A 20,523-nucleotide genomic window follows, 5' to 3' on the forward strand; every position below is an offset into this window, starting at 1 on the left:
AGCTGTATTCTGGATCTGATCAAAGACTTGTAAACATTCCTCTAAGTGGCTTACATAATTTCAGAATAATTTGAAGATGTCTCACCTTCAGAGTGAAAGATAAAACGTGAGGGAAATCCTCAGCTAAACTTTATTGTTCTTTAGCTGTTAAAAATTCGGTGTGTGAGTGTTGGGTCAGTGTTATGTTTTTCTCCTGGATTGTTTTTATTAATTGTTATCTCTTCTGATCCCTTCATTTTATGTCCTAGCATTTTTATTACACTTTCTCTTATTCTCTCTACCCTCTTAAATACTCCCTTTTTTTGTTTTGCTTTGCTCGCATTCTGTGAGTTTTGCATTTTTTGCCATCCTGCTTCTCCTTAGCCCCAGCCCCTCAGATAGTTCCCTGTGTGAGGACATGGGTGAGGGTTTAGAGCTCACACCTGCTGACCAGATGCCTTCACTTTTTTCCATTCTTTTTATAGGCAGCTTTATTTCTTCTCTTATTCTTCTTTCTCCCTCTGAGGCTTCAGCTTTTTGCTTTTCAACATTACTGGAAATAAATAAACAAGTGGCCTAAATACATCTGCTGTGTTGCTTTGATTTCCTCTCTATTATTACTATTTAACAGACTCAGTGACACTCTTTATACCAGATTCTTCCCATTTTGCTTCGAAACATCCTCTTTATGATACATTTTTCCTCTTTTCAAGTGCATACTTTTGACTCTGCAGAAATTAACTTTCTTTTCTCCAAAACTGCAAACACTCATACTTTCTTGCTTGAAGTCATTTGGTTTCTATAAACTCCTGGAAATACTTCTTTCAGGCTGTTTTGAAAATTGCTATTACAGTTTGGGGAGGAATAGATTTTTCCTTTTTCAAACACATGCTTCATTGCCCAATTCTGGATTGGATTAATGTCAATTCAATAGCTGTTTATTGCATGTTTGTCACGTATTATGCCTCAAGTTTTGGGTCCAGCCCCTGTGTTCATTATTTATTTCCAAACTGTGCCTTTAACCTTTTCCATTCCTCCTCCCTCTGTAGTGCAGCTTTATCTATTGCACACACTTTCCCTTTCAGTATTTACCTCCCCCTGCCCCCGTTCACGACTCTGTCCTGTCTGTTCCTCTCTTTCCAACTGCCATGGAACCCTGTGGTTTCAACTTTTAAACTTTCCATCATTCCTTCCCTTCCAATGAAGAAAAATTACCAAAAAACTGGATCATCACAGATGTGTCAAACAGCCTTCCTTCAGACTTCAGACTAACTTCAACATACAACAGGTTTCAAGATTACTTACCAGGGTATGGAAAAATAGCCTATATTTGTCTACCTTGTGACCAGGACTTCATCTTCATGGCCTGTTTTGATATTACAAAAACAAAAACAAACAAAAAAAAACAACCCTCCACTGTTTAAAGACTTAACATTTGACTTACAGATAGTTTGCCGATCCTTTTGGTTTAGTCTCTTTTTTTTAACTCTAGAATGGGTAATAAATGATTGTGCCACACTTTTGAAGAACTTAGGAAGGGGTCTGAAAACTCCATATAGAAATATTTTACCTTATAGAGGTGTCTAACTAATGTCCTTTAAATGTTTCAGCCCATGGAAGGTATACATGACAAGGGGATTGTAGAAGACATCCATTGTGGATCCATGAAGGGCACTGGTATGCGGCCACCTCACCCGGGCATGGGCCCTCCCCAGAGTCCAATGGATCAACACAGCCAAGGTTTGTGTCCGCTGCACACCTGATACTGGTTCCCCAGCATCGTCTTTCAGTCTTTCCTGACTTCCAAAGAATGTGTCTAAGGAAGATTGAACCCAGCAGGTTTCTCTTCCTTATAGAAATCTACCTCCATCCTCACCAAGACAACCTGATGATTTATATGGGAAATTTTATTTCCGAAGTCCTGGTAATTTTACTAGCCACCATGTGTCCAAGCAGTCTGCAAAGAGCTCTATGTACTTTATCCAGAATCTTTATCGTGATCTTTTAAGGTAAATTATGTTATCCCAGTTTTATAGATAGAGAAGATAAAGCTGGACAATGTACTTTGTTTTGCAAAGTTTACATGTCCAATCGGTGACAGGGCCAGAAAGAGAATCTAGGCCTGCTTCCCAGCAACAGTGTAGATGTGCAGGTAAGGTGAACCACCTGTGTCCCATGAATTGCATGCTTATCCGTTGTCTATAAGGCAGCTTTATCTGGCAGTGAAATTACGTGTCATTTCTGGTGGGTGGCTGGGGCTGCCATAGCAAATTACCGCAAACAGAAATGTATTCTCTTATATAATTCTGGAGGCAAAGTCTGAAATCAAAGCATCAGCAGGGCCCTGCTGTCTCTGAAGGCTTTAGAGAAGAATCCTTCCTTGCTTCTTCCTAGTTTCTGGTGGTTGCCAACAATCCTTGGCATTCCTGGACTTGCAGATGCATCACTGCAATCTCTGCCTTAGTATCCACATGATATTTTTCCTGTGTGTCTGTCTGTGTCCAGATTTTCTTCTTTTTATGGGGACCATTCATTGGATTAGGGCCTTCCCTAATACAGTATGGCCTCATCTTAACATGATTACGTCTACAAAAATACTGTTTCAGGTCGGGCCTGGTGGCTCAAGCCTGTAATCCGAGCGCTTTGGGAGGCTGAGGTGGGCGGATCACGAGATCAAGAGATCGAGACCATCCTGGTCAACATGGTGAAACCCCGTCTCTAGTAAACATACAAAAATCAGCTGGGCGTGGTGGCGCATGCCTGTAGTCTCAGCTACTCGGGAGGCTGAGGCACGAGAATTGCTTGAACCCGGGGGCAGAGGTTGCAGTGAGCCGAGATCGCACCATTGCTCTCTAGCCTGGCAACAGAGCAAGACTGCATCTCAGAAAACAAAACAAAACAATTTCAGAGTAAGGCACATTCCCAGGTACTAGGAGTTAGGACTTCAACATATTTGGAGGAGGGGGAACACAATTCACCTCACAACAATGGCTAAATCAGTATATGGCATATTTCTTTTCTTCTTCATACGTAACAAGTCCTCTTTCTTTTCCTCACTGTTGAAAACTATTCAGGTACCTCAAAGCCTTTTAATACAATGTAGCCTGATTTCAGTCATTATGTGGTCATTTCAACATATGACGGACATGAGTTAATCTAGCACTAATTGACATTAATATATAGATATTCCAATTCAAGGTTTATGGTTTATGTGTTTCTGTATATAATCCTGTGTAATTAATGTGTGTGTTTCCTCTATCCATCATCAGAAATCCATCCACTCGAGGGAAGACTTTTGGCTGTGAGGGTTTAGAGAAGTCTATGCATTGTTGTTTTCTTTCTGAAATATAAATAGGCAAGTCATAGAGGCATAGGAGTGCCTCCCCACTAGTGTTTGAACAGGCTTTTGAACATCCCAGACTCTTATCTGAATTTTGGTGGCAGGCAGGCATAATTGTTGTAGATGACTCATAGAATCTTGACCATGTCAGAAGAGCAGCCTAAAGCGCTGGGACTTTCTGCAGTACAAGATGAACAAATTTGACTCATCCACTGTTATGAATGAAGTAAGACAATATTTCCAGGCTTATCATTTAAACTTGAAGGGGCCAAGTATGTTCATGGAGCTAATATAGGCATTTATTTATTTATTTATTTATTTATTTATTTATGTATGTATGTTTTTGAGGCACAGTCTCCCTCTGTTGCCCAGGCTGGAATGCAGTGGCATGATCTCAGCTCACTGCAACCTCTGCCTCCCGGGTTCAAGCGATTCTCCTGCCTCAGCTTCCTGAGTAGCTGGGACTACAGGCGTGTGCCACCACACCCAGCTAATTTTTGTATTTTTAATAGAGACAGGGTTTCACCATGTTGCCCAGGCTGGTCTTTGAACTCCTGACCTCAGGTGATCCACCCTCCTCAGCCTCCCAGAGTGCTGGGATTTACATGCATGAGCCACCATGCCTGGTCTTAAACCCTTATTTTTAATGCCTGGGAGGTATAGATGAGTAATGTTTAGTGATTCTTGAAGCCAGGTGCTTACTTTTTCTGCCCCTGTTGTTGCAGTAGCTCTAATAGTGGAGTCCTAGGAAAACCTGAAAACTCAAACCACTTTAAAAGCACAAATCGTAATTGAGAGCATTTTTACTTTTATTTCTGTGATCACTTGGCTCCCCTCTTCAACTGAAGAATGATGTCTTATTTATCTTGGAATCCACAACACTTGGCATGATATCTAGCACATGGCTAGATAGATATTAGTCAATTTTGTTCAATTAGGTGTGGAAGTTTGTGTATTAGAGTCAACAGTTTAAAATGATCTCAACTTTTATATAATTTCAGTGAAGTATAATAACTTTAAATGCAAAGGTCTGCATTAAAGGGAATCAGAATTAACATGTAATATTCTCTAAAATAGTAAAGTGCATTGTAGGCTGAGGAATGAGTTATTTATGGGTATATTTTTGAATAAAGCAGTATTAGTATAATGCAGTCCTGTTTTATAGAATGATCTAAAAAGAATTTAGACTTGGTAATAGCACGTATCTTTAAAAAACTCATTGTGAAAAGCCATTTATTAATATAAAAACACAGGAACAGAGAGATGTGGTATTGACTGGAAGGCTGCGAGCTTTAACTACCTAGCAACCTATTAGGTTATTTTAGGGTATTGGTCAAGAAGCAAAGCCATTTCCTTCAATAAATACTGAATTGTGTACCTTATGGTCCCAATGATAACATTGTTTATTTTTAGTCCATGGGATAGAAACCCTTCAAAGGCGGGTATATATTTAAGTAGCGTGTGTGTGTGTGTGTGTGTGTGTGTGTTTGTGTGTGTGTAGAGAAAATTCATATAAAATTGGCACTTAGAAGTTCAAGATTATTAATAGGAGAGAGGTTATTGCATCTCTCTGAGGCAAGGTGAAACTGGGGAGATAATAGCCCTTGAAGACTAGGGAAAGAAAAGTGCCACTTTTTGACTACTTTCGAACGAGCAAATCAAACAAGATTCCAAAAAGAGCAGAATCTGCATCAACACTGTCACCCTACAGACGAATGTATATTCACTCTCAGGCAATTTCTTCACTCTGTTTTCTCAACTAAAGATAATTACCAAAATATGTGATGTTGTTGTATCACTTAGATTCTGTTTTTCCTCAAGTTTTATGGGATGCTATTCATGTAGAAATAAAAATCTCTTTTTTTAATACCATACTGTGACAGAATGATTCTATTCACATCCCCTACAAATTCTGGGAAATAATTCTTCTCACTTCTGTTTTCTTCTGATCAAATTTGAGGTAAAATTTTGTTGTATTGACTAACTCAAATATGATTTTTATCTCACTCTCAATTTTTTGATCAAATTTGAGGTAAGAATTTGTATTGATTTTCCAGTGACCAGGTTCTTTTTTTCAGAGTCTGAATTCTTATGCTTAGTGTAACTGTCTCACCTTCATAATGTTGCCTTGTTCATAGTTTAAAAGAGTGATTTAAGAAATAGTGTTACCCAGTTGAATTGAGACTAGATTGCCTAATATTTTGGTTCATTGTATTAAGCATCTTATGATTTGCCATGAGTGAGATTGTAATTGATGACCCTAGGAAATAGGAAAAACCAGAAATCAGGAAACATATGACTAATTTTAAGCCCTGGTCGTATCTTTTCTACTGTGAAAATGTTAGTAGCTTTGGTGGAAAGATTTTTCCTCCTATGGTAGACTCAGTGCTGGCCAGAAAGACATCATAATGAACAGACTACCATTTTGTACTAGCGTTACAACTAAGAGTTTGATGTAAGGCTTCTTAAAGAAGAATGTATGCTGAAGTTAAGTGTCTGTTGTTGATATTCTCTAAGTGTTTATTGTTATAATAACAACATGTCGGGATTTAAATTTCTGCTAGTCTTGCAAGCTTTCAAGGGAATTTTCTTGGCTAATGTATATAACCAACTCAAACCCTAATCACTGCGTGGTGTTTGTGCTTCCTCACAGAGTAGGGATTTGTGGAATGAAATTTAGCAATTCTTCTATTTACCTTTAGGGCAGGATTTTCCTGAATAGAGTTCTACTTCTCATCAGTTGGTGGAGCAAAACCCATTCTTGGTTTAGGGGGGATCACGCTAAATTTGCCTCCCTCTCCAAATGGCAATTGGAGATAAAAGTAACTGAATCTTTTATTGTCTGTGGTCTTGTGAATTATGATGGTGAATCCCCAGTTGGTGGCAGTCATATATTCTCCAGCCTCTGTGATTCTGCAGACGCACAGAGCTCTTTCAGTTCAAATTTTTCTTAGGTTCGAGCATGCAGCAGGAATTTAATAAACACTTATGTGATGACCTTTGTGAGAACTGTGACACGATTACATTTATTGAAGGGCAGAGACTTTTCATCTATGTATGTAATGCCATATTCTGGGACACCTTTGACTTGATTAATTGGCACTTTGTTTCAGCTCAAGGACACCTTTTGGATTGCTTTAGGCCACTTTGTTCTTTCCTTCATCTTGGATCTCCCTCCAACAATGTGCAGTCATATGTTTTTCTAGGAATTCTATGGCCAAGCTATGCAGGCCATCTCCTGAAATAAGTCCCTTGAGGTTTTTTGTGCATTCTGATTTTTCTTCCCCAGAAAAGTGTTCTTATAACCATTTAGATCTCTTATAAATCGAACAGTTTACTCTCATTTTTATGTTATATCACAAGTGGTTCTAGGTTTTTGAAACTTTCAAGTCCCTAACTTACTTTCATATAACCAAATTTGTATTAGGTCATGGAAAGGGCATATGCATTGGAATCAGACAGACCTTTGTTTAAATCTTAAAGCTCCCGAGAGTTAATTGTGTGACTTTGGGTAACTGGTTTACTCTCTGACCCTCATTTTCCTCATTTTAAAAAATGTGGCAATAGTATATATCTTTTAGGGTTTTTGTAAGGATTGAAGAAATAATGTATGTTCTACCCATATCTTCTTGATTCCCTTTACCATTTCTATACCCCCACCAGCCTGATTTCCTGTGCCCAGAACCACTGTCTTGGTTCACTTCCATCTACTGACGCCTACCTTTCCCACATATGGCAAAGTCCCTGGAGAATAATAATCTTTAGGGTATTAGTCATAACCAGTGACTTAACCAGTGACTGCTGATTACAGGAGTATAAATACCCCAGCTTCTTTACCCCTTTCCTGAAATAATTTGGAGGCAAGTTATTTACTATATATTCTAGAGTTTCTGCACTGAATTAATCTTCAGGTACCCACTGCAGCAGCTGGCTTGAAAATACCCCCCTTTATTGGCTGCCTTCCCTTCCTTATATTACCTTTTCACACCCCTGTTAGTGTCCCCTCACCTTCCCAGTAAATTACCAGTACTCAATCCTTAAATAAGACTCTGCTACTAGGGAGAACCCAACTGTGACAGTTGAGTGCAAGTCAACTCATTGCATAGTACCTACAACATGTAGGCACTCAATAATCGCAAGTTATTCATAACATGCATAATAATAAACCAAGTGTTCACTCTTCACCTAAGAAATTCTTTTTTTTTTTTTTTTTCTTTTTCTTGAGACGGAGTCTTGCTCTGTCGCCCAGGCTGGAGTGCAGTGGCGCAATCTCGGCTCACTGCAAGCTCCGCCTCCCGGGTTCCTGCCATTCTCCTGCCTCAGCCTCTCTGAGTAGCTGGGACTACAGGCGCCCGCCACCACGCCCGGCTAATTTTTTGTATTTTTTAGTAGAGACGGGGTTTCACCGTGGTCTCGATCTCCTGACCTCGTGATCCGCCCGCCTCGGCCTCCCAAAGTGCTGGGATTACAAGCGTGAGCCACCGCGCCCGGCCACCTAAGAAATTCTTTATTCCCCATTGAGATATATCAGGTTTTGTTCTCGCAGTTGGAGCTACTTTTACCATTCAGTACTGTCCCTTGGTTAGTGAGGAACAACAACCACTAACAGTTTACCTTCTAGGACACGTGTGGCTATTGATCACTTGAAGTGTGGTTAGTTCGAATTGAGATGTGCTGTAAGTGTAAAATATTTAGTGGATTTCGAAGACTTAGTATAAAAAAAAGAACGTAGAATATCTCATCGACAATTTTTACATTTTAAAATGATGCTTTGGATATGTTGGTTTAAGTAAAATACATTTAAATTAACTTTACCTGCTTTTTTTTTTTTAACATTTTAAAGTGGCTACCAGGAAATTTTAAATTTTACATATATATAAAGCACATATTAATATGTAAAGATCTTAAACTCCATATAATTAATAAATGATATGTCATTTAAATTTCTGTCAGAAACTGTTGCCGTAGACAATTTAATAAATTGCATTTAAATTGTATTCAGGGATCTCTCTCTTTCAGGGTTGTCAGGGGCAGCCTGTGATTTCCTTTTGTGTTTTATTTTAGGTTATATGTCACCACACCCATCTCCATTAGGAGCCCCAGAGCACGTCTCCAGCCCTATGTCTGGAGGAGGCCCAACTCCACCTCAGATGCCACCAAGCCAGCCAGGGGCCCTCATCCCAGGTGATCCGCAGGCCATGAGCCAGCCCAACAGAGGCCCCTCACCTTTCAGTCCTGTCCAGCTGCATCAGCTTCGAGCTCAGATTTTAGCTTATAAAATGCTGGCCCGGGGCCAGCCCCTCCCTGAAACGCTGCAGCTTGCAGTCCAGGGGAAAAGGACGTTGCCTGGCATGCAGCAACAACAGCAGCAGCCACAGCAGCAGCAGCAGCAGCCACAGCAGCCACAGCAGCCACAGCAGCAGCAGCCACAGACGCAGCAACAACAGCAGCCGGCCCTTGTTAACTACAACAGACCATCTGGTAGGTTAATACACAACCAAATGAATAATGCCATGGCCCAACTCGGATAAGAAAGACTGCTCACCAAAACACTGGGTTGTTACAAGCCCGGGGCTGACGTAGCCTTTTGTTATACCTCACTGGCTCTCTATCCTTGCTCCACTTAGATGTCTTCCCCTGCTGTTGAGACCTAGGGCAGTGTTTCTTAACCTTAAAAGGTGCTTGTGCAAGCTGGAGACCCAGGGAAAAAGCACCTGTGATTTTGCATTCTCTTTCAAGAGGTTCAAGGTTTCTCAGAAGCCCATCCACACACCCAAGGTTAAGAACCTCTGGACTTAGTGCATTTCATCCCCAAAACTCACTGCTCAAATCAGCCCCACTAGAGCCATTTTATAATTTGTTGATTTGTTTATTTCTATCCCTTTTTGTTACGGAGAACATCTGGAGAGGCTTACAAGAAGCATGACTGTTGTAAAATAATTATGAGTAGCAAAATCAGAAACAAGGGAAAATAGAAAAAAAAGTAAGGAATTGAGGTAAGAAAGTAGGGCTGCAAAAGTTCTCATAGTTGCTGTATTTGCTTCAAAGATGACTTGAGTTTCTTGACAATCAGAACCAAAAGGAGACAAAGTCCTGTATCTAAGTCTCGCCATTTGGAAGGAAGTTCCTTACCAGTTTCTCAGAAAAAGCCATTTCTAGCATGAGAGTATAGAGTTGATTTCCCAGGTGAGATTATTTTTTAAATTATTATTATCATCATCATTATTGTAAGAGGCACTGCATGACAGAAACATCAATAGCATTTGTTCATAATAGACTAACAGATTCAACATGGCCTATTTCTTATACACCTTGGGATGAAATTGAAGCTATGACGTTATACAATGGGTAGAAATGATATAATCCTTTGCGTGGCCTCCTGGTCTTCTGTCTTGATCCCATTGATAGACTTCAGAGGTGCAGGGCACTGTGGAGTGATCTTCCATGAAGGTTGTTTTCTCTAGGAAGCGTTTTGTTAAAGAACTGGAAAAGCAGAGAGTTTATTGGTCTACTCTAATGAAAGCTTTGGATTCTAGGGAATGAGGCACTTCCTTGATGTTGATACCATTTCCTCTGAGTGGTTTCCATTCATTTAGGCAAGTTCTGACATGCTGGTGGTTGCAAACAATTAGTTTGGGATATTGGTACTCTTCCTGGGTTTTGGGCCTTATACCATGGGAGGGAGTTCAGATTAGTATTTTTTTTGTTAATATTCTGCCTATTGAGTTTGTATATGTTTATTTTCTGGTAGAGGCAGCTCCATGAGTAGGCCTACCTAAGAGATATACTCATCTTATTAGTTGTTATAGCCTTAAGAATGGATGTCTTAGTAAGTCTGAGCTGCTGTAATGAAAGGTCATCGACTGGGTGGCTTATAAACAGCAAATTTATTTCTTACAGTTCTGAATGCTGGGAATTCCAACTTCAAAACACCAGCAGATTCAGTGTCTGGTGAGGGCCTGCTTCCTGATTCATAGATGGCTTCCTTCTCACGGTATCCTCACATGGCAGAAGAGACAAGGCAGCTCTCTAGAGCCTCTTTTATAAGGGCATGAATCCCAATTATGAGGACTCTACCCTCATGAAGTAGTCACCTCCCAAAGACCTCACTTTTTAATACCATCTCCCCGGGAATTAGGATTTTAACATATGAATTTTGAGGGGACCATAAACTTTCAGACCATGGCAATGGGTTTTAAAAGGGCAAGAAAGTATCATTTCATCTCCAGAGTTTCTGTGTGGCTACCATGGAGGCATTTGGTAGGTGGAGGATCATAGAGAACTGAGCTTTGGGAACAGGAAAGGTTATACAAGAAACTGCAGAAAATGGCAGTTTGAATCCTGAAAGTATTTAGAGGTTTTAAAACTGCAAAACTCCAGCTCTTGAGAACGCAGCCAGGTAGAAGAAAAAAGCACGTATGTATATGTGTGTGTGTGGCTTATCCTCACTGAGTGCCTGCTGGCCTACTCATGTGCCATTCTCAGTGATAAGTCCTTTGCATGTGTCACACAACTAATGATGGAGAGTCGGGATTCAGACCCCAGCAATTTTACTTGAGAACTCATGTTCTTAACCACTCTCCCTACTGGCTCCTTCATGGCAAAAAGGTTGATGACAAGGAAAAAAACCTATCACAAAGTCTGTGTACCAAGATGCAAGCATTGTACTTCTGTGTGTAAAGAGACAGTGTCTGCACACCTTACTTAGAGCCTTTTCCCTCTTACTCTGGGACACAATATCAACAAAATTGGTAATCTTTATATCCCATGTCTCAGGATGTGAAGAGTATTAACTAGGAGAATTTCAAGTAGAGGCCAGCTGGTAACTACCAGCTACATGAAAGGTTGATGGAGAGGAGGGATCCGAAGTTGAACTTCCAAAAGGTAGTAGTCTGGGATGATGTCTTCTGGGTATGATCTGCTGTACCTCACAGTTGGTCCTGGGATATCATCTTGTCACAGACATCACCAAGCATTGGTATTTTTAAGAATGAGCTAGACTCAGTAGTAAAAGATTCCAAGATATCAGTTGAGAATGTAGGAAGCAGAATGATTTGTTTGAGAAACCTTTTTAATCCAAGGTTAAAATAATGTGACTGAACACAGTAGTAAAATTTAAAGGATGAAGTTCCGTTTATCTGGATACTTGTACGTAATAAATGCTTCATGTCCTAATAAACCCAATCCTGAGTGCATTTTCTGGATCATTTTCAGAAGAGAGGACTCTATTTTTTTTTTTTTTTTTTTAACCTGGCTCCAGTACCTACATTTTCCGTCATCAGGTGCCTGTCATTAAAGGGAATTCACTTTATTACTCACTGCTCACGTCTTTTTAAATTTGCAACAGTCGGGGCTTCATTAGAAATGACAGTATTTGGGCAGGTAGGGTTTTATGGAAGAGTGGAAAGGAGACATGAATGAAGGAGGAAAGAAGATATCTCCTTCAAATAGAATGACCCCATTTCTGTCACTGAGAGGGCACTGCCATTTGACAGCATTGCTGAACTTGTCCCCACATCTCAGGTTTCATTAGAGAAACAGATAACCTTACTTGCCAAAAATAATTTTTTTTTAGATTGGCTTTTAGAAAAGTAAAAATAAGGCATGATTTTCTTTGTAAAGTTCGTAGTAGTCTATTTATTGTTTATCTCCTTATTGTTTATTTCCTTTTTTAAAAATTAAGTATAATTACTTTTAAACACCCCTGCTAATATTTCAGGATATTATTCACTTATGTAGAGGTAGTTGTGTTCCCATTTTGCTTCTGTTCCATTTCCTAGTGTTATTCATGTGTGAAGAGAATCTTTTTGGCTGGGGTGGTGTGCCTCAAATCTACTCCAAAGTTATAATTCACCAAAAGTGACATCATCCTAGCCACCACCAAAGAATTATGATTGGAGTTGAGGCATTGCACATGGAACACATAACTCTGCAGTGGTTTCCCCTACAAAATGTCAGCCACTCTTATGATGGAATGTGCCCTTGCCTGCTGTGGGCACCGCTCAAATCTAACCCATCATTTTTCTTTTCATTTTGATTCACTTTTCCTTTCAGATATTCAAGCAAAAAGAAAAATGGTAACTGAAAAAATTTGGGTTTTTTTAGGGGTGAGGGAGAGACCTTATGGTAGAAAATAAAGTGTTTTTTTGATATCTGAAATTTTATGTACTCAATTTAAATATGTTTTATTGCATTTGTTTTTTCCAACCTGTGGAAACCACTTAAATTCTTATTGAATGCATGGATCTTTTATTCGCATGAATGTCCTGTATGCCGGAAGACTAAGTGGGAGCTCTGAATGCTTAGAAGTTCTGTGCCTGTGAGACTTGGGTATTTTAATACATTTGTTGCCCAATTGCATCAAATCAGGCATAGGGATGCATTCAATAAAGACTGTCCCCCTCCACCCTTAGCTGCACTGGGACTCCCTTCTGGAGGGCCAGAGTTTCTACTTTGTTTCTACTTTGACTCCTAAAGTGAGGACTGAAGGGAAAGCAGATGGCGTTTTGTACCTCTGACAATGAAGCCTAAATTGTTTACGTTGGAGAGGGAGTAGGAGATAAGCTAAAGAATGTGATTTGTCTTCCATTTGAAGATACCAGGGAAAAGTCTTGTCAAGTAGCAGACCACCAGTGTCTAGTGTGGAGGAGGTGATTTCTGTCGACAGAGAGCAAAGCCAGCCAGGCAAACGAATCCGTAAGCCGCCTGAGGGACAGACAGGCAGAAAACCTAATGAATAGGTAGGTAGACTTTGGGCAAGGCTAATTGCCGCAAGCTGTGTTCAGTTCCCCAGCCTCTGTTAAGTAGTCATTTTTATACAATCTGTCAGAGGGAGGAGAAAATAGACCCACACAGTAAATGAACTTGTGGTGTTTAGCTAGGAAGTGGAGTTTGCTCTAAGTAGCTCTGGTAGCAGACTCCAGGGAGCACGTGGCAGGCGGACTCATCTGAGTATCTGTGCTGAGGACTTGTATTAAACTGTTGAAACACTTTGAAATTGCTGTAGAAAAAGAGTACTCCCAAAGTTGCCAGCTAATATGGTACCGAATTTCCTGAGAGACCTTTCTTTTGCCATGTGGTTTTTCTATAAAGCTGAGTCAATTAGGCTTCTTTATCTCCCTGTCCTTGGTGGCAATAAAATGACAAAAGCCGAGGTTTGAACATGTAGACGCTGTTATCTCATTGAAGCTTCACCACTGCCCTATGAGGTGGCTATTGTTACTATCCCCATTCTATAGATGAGGACACTGAGCCACAGATTGGTTGAGTAACTTGATCAGGCTCACAACCAGCAGGTGATAACAGCTGAGGTGAAAGAGCATTTTTTCTGGAAAGGTACGGGGTGTTTAAATGTACCTGTTTAGTGCACAGCATGTTGCAGTACTTTTAAATTGGAGACTGAAATATGTAAGCAGATGTTTGAATCTCTCTCTGTCTTTCAGTGTTACAGGTGAATCAACAAAATTAGAATATCTTTCTATTTAGTGACTGAAGAAGGCTGTCCATGCATATATCAGATCTAGTTTGGAGTCACAGACTAGATTCTGGACCAGAGATGACAGATATGCTTTGGGTACCTTTCTTTGATTAAATGTAGTTTTTAAAATAGTGACTTGACTATATACTCAAGGAGTCTTCATAATCTTCTGCATGGGTATTTATAGGCAGTAATGCTAAAGAAGAGAGTGCCAGTACAAGTGAAATTATAACATGTTTGCAGCGTTATGGCTTTTGTTGATGAATTATTTGAACTGGGAGGAAAAACACTTTGAGAACTAAATTTAAAGTAATTCTTCCGATATTATCAGTAAGACCTAAAGGTGGTTGCTTTCAGAGGACCTATATATATTAAACTCCTGATTTAGCATGCTTATACCGAGTCTTCAAATATGTTTAATTCTACCAGCTTCTTTAGCTTCTTAAGGAGAGTCATAGAATCATAGGGAATTAAAATAAATGTTAGAAATCTGTATCTCCTCTTGCTTGACTGGATCACACCTAGAGCAACCCAAATGAAAATGTACCCTGTTTTAAAGATCTCCAGGGAAAAATATGCTAAAACTTCCCCTGATAACTTATTCCAATGCATAGTAACCCTGAGACTTAATATTTAGAAATTGGCTTCTTATATATGGATGAAAGGAACTCTAAATGTGTAATATTATAAAAGGTATGCATTACATAAAGGACCTTTTATACAGAAAAAAAGTACTTAGAAGAAAAAACTTCTTAATTATGGAGGTACATCTACAATACCTAAAATTAAAAATAAAACGAAGTGCATTTTCCTCCTAAGATTTTTTCATCAACCCCTAGAACCACTGCTGGAAATTACCTAAAGAGGAAATCTTACCTAGCTCTGTATCTTTAGGAAATGTTTTACCTAATTTTAGAAGGAAGGGAAAAGAACAATAACATCACAGACACACACACACGACACAAACACAGACACACACTGTAGTTTCCTAAGCAGTTTGTTCTGATTCTTCACATTCCCCCTGTCAAAATGTTTGCTTATAGCTTTCTTTGTATTGTCATTTAAGCCCATTTCCAATTGGTGGTTGTTGGAAATTGAATAAATGTGTTCAATTTTTCATAATGTATGTCGTTGTATGGTTAATTATTAAATCGCTCTGAAGTGTGTAGACTATTATTTTGGTTACCATTTAATAGCTATTTTTTCTTAGAAAGGATTTAGAAAAAATTGGAAGAATGCTCTGGACTTTAACATCTGCTTACTGAGATTCTTTTAAAAAAATTTAACTGATCTGGTAGCATCACTAAAATTATTTATAATTGTAAGGCAACTAAAAATTCATCTAGGAGGAGAAATGGAACACTTAAAAATTCAAGTCTGTACCTAGTAATTAGCTTAAACTCCTGAAGTTCAATGTGGAAAATTATTTTAAATTAACTTATTCAATGCACTTTGACAAGCTTACAGATTACATATTGTTTTATTCTGATAACATGGGATAATGCTCCCTTGAATCCTAGTATTTGCTAATTTTTATTAGGTGGAACGAGCAGATTTTTTTTTGGCTAACAATGAATGTTTTAAGAAATATTTTCTAACATGTAGTAAGAAAAAATTTTAAGTTCCCAAAATTCACTGATTAAACCTGAAATATGCTTTATAGGCCTTAAAAGAAAAAGTGTGTGCTCCTTGTAGTTCACATCAGAAGACTGATAAACTCGTTGCTCTGTTTGTAAAGCATGGGTTCTCACAGCAGGGCTATTCCACATTGGGATAGAGGTCTGTCCTAAAAAGGCTTGAGGTGCAATTCGCAAGATGTGATTTTAGGACCATACCCAAATTGCAACTGACTGTTGGGTGACTCCCTTTCTTTTTTGAACTCTCAATGCACCTGTCATTAAAAAAAGAAAGAAAGAAAAAGAAAGAAAGAAAGCCATTGTAGAGCTACATTAAAAGCTGGCAGTAGTTTCCTTAATCAATTGTGTTAAGTCACGGTCATTCTGGGGTCATTTGCACCCATGTTCGTTAGTGGATGCCATTTCCCTATGGGGATAGATGCCAGATTCTTTTTTCTTTCTGTGTCTTTTTCCTTCTCCGTTTTCTTTTTCCTTTTACCCCGTTCCCTGTCTTGCCCTCCTCTCCCTCCCTCGTCTTCCTTCTTGCCCTCCTTTTTTTTTTTTTCTTCTCTTCCCTTAGGTGTTTAAGACACTTAATGGTCCCCAGCACTGGGCCCCGGGGGGCGGCGGGCAGGCCGGGTGTGGCCCGCGGGGCGCCGTCCCGCCCGAGCTGCCCATGTCGCTCTTGTCCCGCAGGCCCGGGGCCGGAGCTGAGCGGCCCGAGCACCCCGCAGAAGCTGCCGGTGCCCGCGCCCAGCGGCCGGCCCTCGCCCGCGCCCCCCGCAGCCGCGCAGCCGCCCGCGGCCGCAGTGCCCGGGCCCTCAGTGCCGCAGCCGGCCCCGGGGCAGCCCTCGCCCATCCTTCAGCTGCAGCAGAAGCAGAGTCGCATCAGCCCCATCCAGAAACCGCAAGGCCTGGACCCCGTGGAAATTCTGCAGGAGCGGGAATACAGGTAACGCACCCCACCAGAAAGGGGCTCCCCTGCTGTGTTCTAGCACGTGCCACCAAGCCTAGGGGGGTGAGGTGCCTGCCCCCTTGGTTGGCCAAACTGTGATTTTCACCCATTCAGTCAGAAAGCTTTTATCCACCCTTGTGGCCTTCCGGGTGCTGAGGTAGGTAGGCACTGGGGTTTTGAAGATCAAAAGCCGACGGGGACTTCCTGTGACCCAAGAAAGTGACCATCTCACACTTCGATTATGGAATACCTTGTCATTGTTTGTGCTTGTGCCGTTCAATAATGACTGAGGTGGTGGGATGTTGAGTGTGTTGTGCTGGCCTTTCATGTTAATTGTACATTTCTACTAAAGCATACTTTGGTGGCTTGGTATAATCTTTGTTGTAATTCACGTGTGTCTAGGTGTGATCCAGCCTGATGGGTAAACCCTGTGCGAGTGTCTTTCTACAAGGTCTACATTTAAATTATTAGTCCAGAAACTTAATTTTTACCTGATTCGGCCCATTTATCAGAATCAGGGGTTGGTAAACCCTTTCTGTAAAGAGCCAGATAGTCAATATTTTATGCACTGTGGGGCCATACCGTCTCTGTCACAACTCACCTCTACCCTTGTAGTGTGAAAACAGCTGTAGACAATAATGGGCTGGCTGTCTTTCAGTAAACTTCACAAAAACAGGCTGGAGGCAGGATTTGGCCTGCAGGCTGTATTTAGAAGACCCCTGATGTAAATGGTTAATGTCCACCCAAAAGGGAGTCCAGCAAGTATTAAGTCAAGATAAAATAAAGCTAAGATTGTGGATTCTGGAGTCTGCCAGAAAGCATACTGTGTCATTAGTAACTTCTTACCATGGCCAAGTTATGTCTCTTTTCTGTGACTCAGTTTCCTCCTAGGCTAAAAGAAGGTACCTCTCATAGTGTTGGGAAGATAAAATGATACTGAAACATTCAATAAATAATACCTATTATTATTTCCGAAATACTTCTTAATTTTAAGGAAAATTAGAGCTTAAAAATTATAGAGAATATTGGTAAACAGTGTCTGGGCTCCCTTTTAAAACATTAGCTTAATCTTTATTGAAAAGCACATCACTCATTTGTTATTAGACTAAAATACTAAGGTACCAGCCTTGAGAGGTAATCTGAAAGAAATCAGAATAACTTGCCATTAGATGTGTTTATTTTTTTGGATGAAGAGTGTAACTTTATTCTCATCGCTATTAATAATCATCTGTTAAGAGATTTTATATTGCTATTTCCACCATTTCATGTATTCCCAGAGAGCTAGATACTACTCATTGTCAATTGATATTTCAGTGCTGATAGGCAGATTCTGCTGGGTGAATAATTGCTGTGTGTTATAAAGTCAAATACTAGCATATTCCTCTATTCATGTGCAATAGACTAATGTGCAGTGCATTCTGTATGTTACTGTCGAATTTTGAAAAAGCTAAAAGTATTGGAAAAAGTCAGAAATAGAATAGAGAAATACAATGTGGATGCTCTAAAATTCTGACTTCCTAAGAGCTGATATTTTTTTTCTACCTTAGAAAAGGAAAAAGCTCTGTACAAGCTCCCTAGTTAAAACTTTTTTTCCATTTGAATTACCAGTACCTTTGTTAAACTGTGTGAACTACCCTTAGAAGACAGATGCTTTCTATAGCTAGAAATTTTTATATATGTCTAGACTTTTTTCCCTTTTTCAGCCTGGTATGTGTGTGTGCACAAATGTGTTTTAACTTTTTATTTTGCTAACTCCTAAATGTTCCTGATCATTTTTTCTGGAATTTTCATTGCAGGACTTTCTTGTAATAAGTTTATTTTAGGAACTCTTTTGGAGATTACCTTAGTGGATGGTCTTCCAAAGTGCACAGTATTAAGTAGTACTATTTGGCCTATTCCAATGTGTAAAAAGCTTTTGTTTTGCACTCCTATGTCAATAAAAAATGCTGTCAGTATCTTTTAAATTACATGCATTACAAAATGTGGAGAATGGCTATTTTTCATAGTATTATTATTGCTTTATAAATGCCTACTCTGTAAAGCCATGTGACTTTTGAGATGACTGATCTGGACAACCTTGAATCCAGAAAGGTCGTGGGTCCTTTGGTCTGAATTTTCCCATGGCCACCTGGAGAAGAAGCACAGTTTTGTAGTGACAGCATTATGGGGCATGGTTTGTATTCTTTGGTTACAGAGCAATAGCTGTCTTCTGCCTATATGAAGATAAGTTGTTCAACTGCAGAGATTAAATTTATCCCTTAAAAGGGTTAAATTAAGTCCCTTAGGCACTTGCAAAAGACAACAAATGGACGATTTTTTTTCTTCTTTTGACCCTTTGTGATAGAATGGCTTACGAGCCTTTAGCATTGATAACTGTTAGGACCCAGTGCATCTTTATCATCTGATCAAAGATTAGAGAAAGGTCTAAAAAACCTCTTTTGCAATTTGATAAACTTAGTTTGAGCAAAAATCATCTGTCAGAAATTCTTGAACAGATGTTAATTTCTTTGGGTCTTGTAATATCATTTACCTTGTCTATGAAATTTGACAGGAAATTTTCAGAATCTTAAATTTTTTTAACATTTAAGTCAGTTGGCTGCTTTTCCTTGTTCATCATAAAATCAGAACGTTGACAAATTGACCTTCTTTTTCATTCATGGCATAAATAAATAGCTGCCTATGAGCACTTTGCTGCAGCTCTGTACAAGCTCTCTAGTTCAAACATTTTTCCCACTTAAATTGGATCCTTTCTTTTTGACCATCTTTCTCTTATAATGGAACTTTATTACTTCCATAATAAGTGTCAGATATTTCCCTGTACTGCTTTTTTTTTTTCTTTTTGGCACACTTTTGTTGCCTTCTCATTGTGCCTAACTTCGCTTTCTTCTATTTAGAGTTAGATGTCTGATCAAAAGTACCTCAGGAATCATCACATTGGCATGTAAACTAATTCCACAAATGTTTGCCTGGAAGATGTATTTCACACTTGAAGGGGTTTATTTGGGAAGAACATCTCTGAATTACATCAGACGTCTTTGGAATAAAGTCAGAATTTAGTATGAAAAGAGTGGTATATCCTCCTTGTGTCAGGAAGCAGACATAGGCTGCTTACCTATGATTTTTTTTTTTTTTTTTTTTACCTGCCCTTGTCGCCATTTCAATCCTGAAAATTCCTTCTCAAAAATTATCAATAGCTGCTTTACTAGCAGAGTTACAAAAAGTCACACACACTCTCTTTTTAAAGTGTCACTCAGCTCCTTGAAGGAACAAAATGTACCAGTGTCATTTTCTGTTCAAATAACTCTCCTACAGGAATCATAAACTTCTCCTCTGGACCTGAACAAATATCTGTTGCCTTTAATGGAACTCTTTTTCTTGCCAGAGCAGTAACCCCTCTTGATTTACTGTTCAATCTGTATGGAAAACCTGTGTGACCTAATTCTGCATCAATTTTCTGTACTCATGAGGACACTAAATGAGTCTCCTGCAGTTATGCAGTATTACATCTCGTTGTTTGGGGAAGTTTAGAATCCTGCATCTCTTCATCGGACTACCTGCTGACTATCTTTGATGGGGAGATGAAATTGTCTGGAGAGGAGCATTATTTAAAATGAAGATTTCTATTAACAACAACAACAAAGATATAATCTTCTGTGTTAAAGAAGCCCCTCCTGTACCTTTGCTTCTTCCCCACCATGTGCTGAATCAAATGCGTATAATTTTACTATGGAATCTAACTTTCCTCTTCTCTTAGAGTTTGCACTTTGTACTTCTTGCCTTCCTTCCATAAAAGGGATTCTTTTGTGCCAGGGAAATCAGATTCACTGACAAATAACTGGGCTCCTTGGAGAAGTAGTCATTTCAGGGACTCGCTCCCACCCTCTCTCTCCAGTGCCTTAGTCACACAGTGCCCCATCTACCCTGGGTTCCCACTCCCCATCTCCTCATTTTCCCTCCACTTCCCTACTTCCCACCTCCCAGTTCAATGTGATGTAATCTCTACCCTATCAACCCAGTTATCCTGCGATTATTTATTTAGTCCTAGTTCCATGGTTGTTTGGAAGATTAAGTAGGAATTCCTCTAATTTAGCATCTGACCCACTTTGTCAAAGAGAGTAAATCAGAATACCAAGGGATAGTTTGAGTTCTAGGATAT

General features: G+C 39.6%; 1 protein-coding gene across 8 annotated transcripts in view; it reads left to right on the forward strand.

Moving 5' to 3' along the window:
• SMARCA2 (SWI/SNF related, matrix associated, actin dependent regulator of chromatin, subfamily a, member 2) overlaps positions 1 to 20,523 on the forward strand; it is a 207,952-nt gene that overhangs the window by 41,949 nt on the left and 145,480 nt on the right. For all 8 annotated transcript variants that reach the window (XM_030826765.1, XM_030824162.1, XM_030827736.1 and 5 more), the window contains exons 3-5: positions 1,590 to 1,719; positions 8,384 to 8,800; positions 16,109 to 16,364. In XM_030826765.1, coding sequence (XP_030682625.1) covers positions 1,590 to 1,719; positions 8,384 to 8,800; positions 16,109 to 16,364 — 803 coding nt within the window. The remainder of the gene's footprint in view (positions 1 to 1,589; positions 1,720 to 8,383; positions 8,801 to 16,108; positions 16,365 to 20,523) is intronic.

Source organism: Nomascus leucogenys, chromosome 1a, assembly GCF_006542625.1.
Source record: "Nomascus leucogenys isolate Asia chromosome 1a, Asia_NLE_v1, whole genome shotgun sequence".
Classification (NCBI taxonomy): domain Eukaryota; kingdom Metazoa; phylum Chordata; class Mammalia; order Primates; family Hylobatidae; genus Nomascus; species Nomascus leucogenys.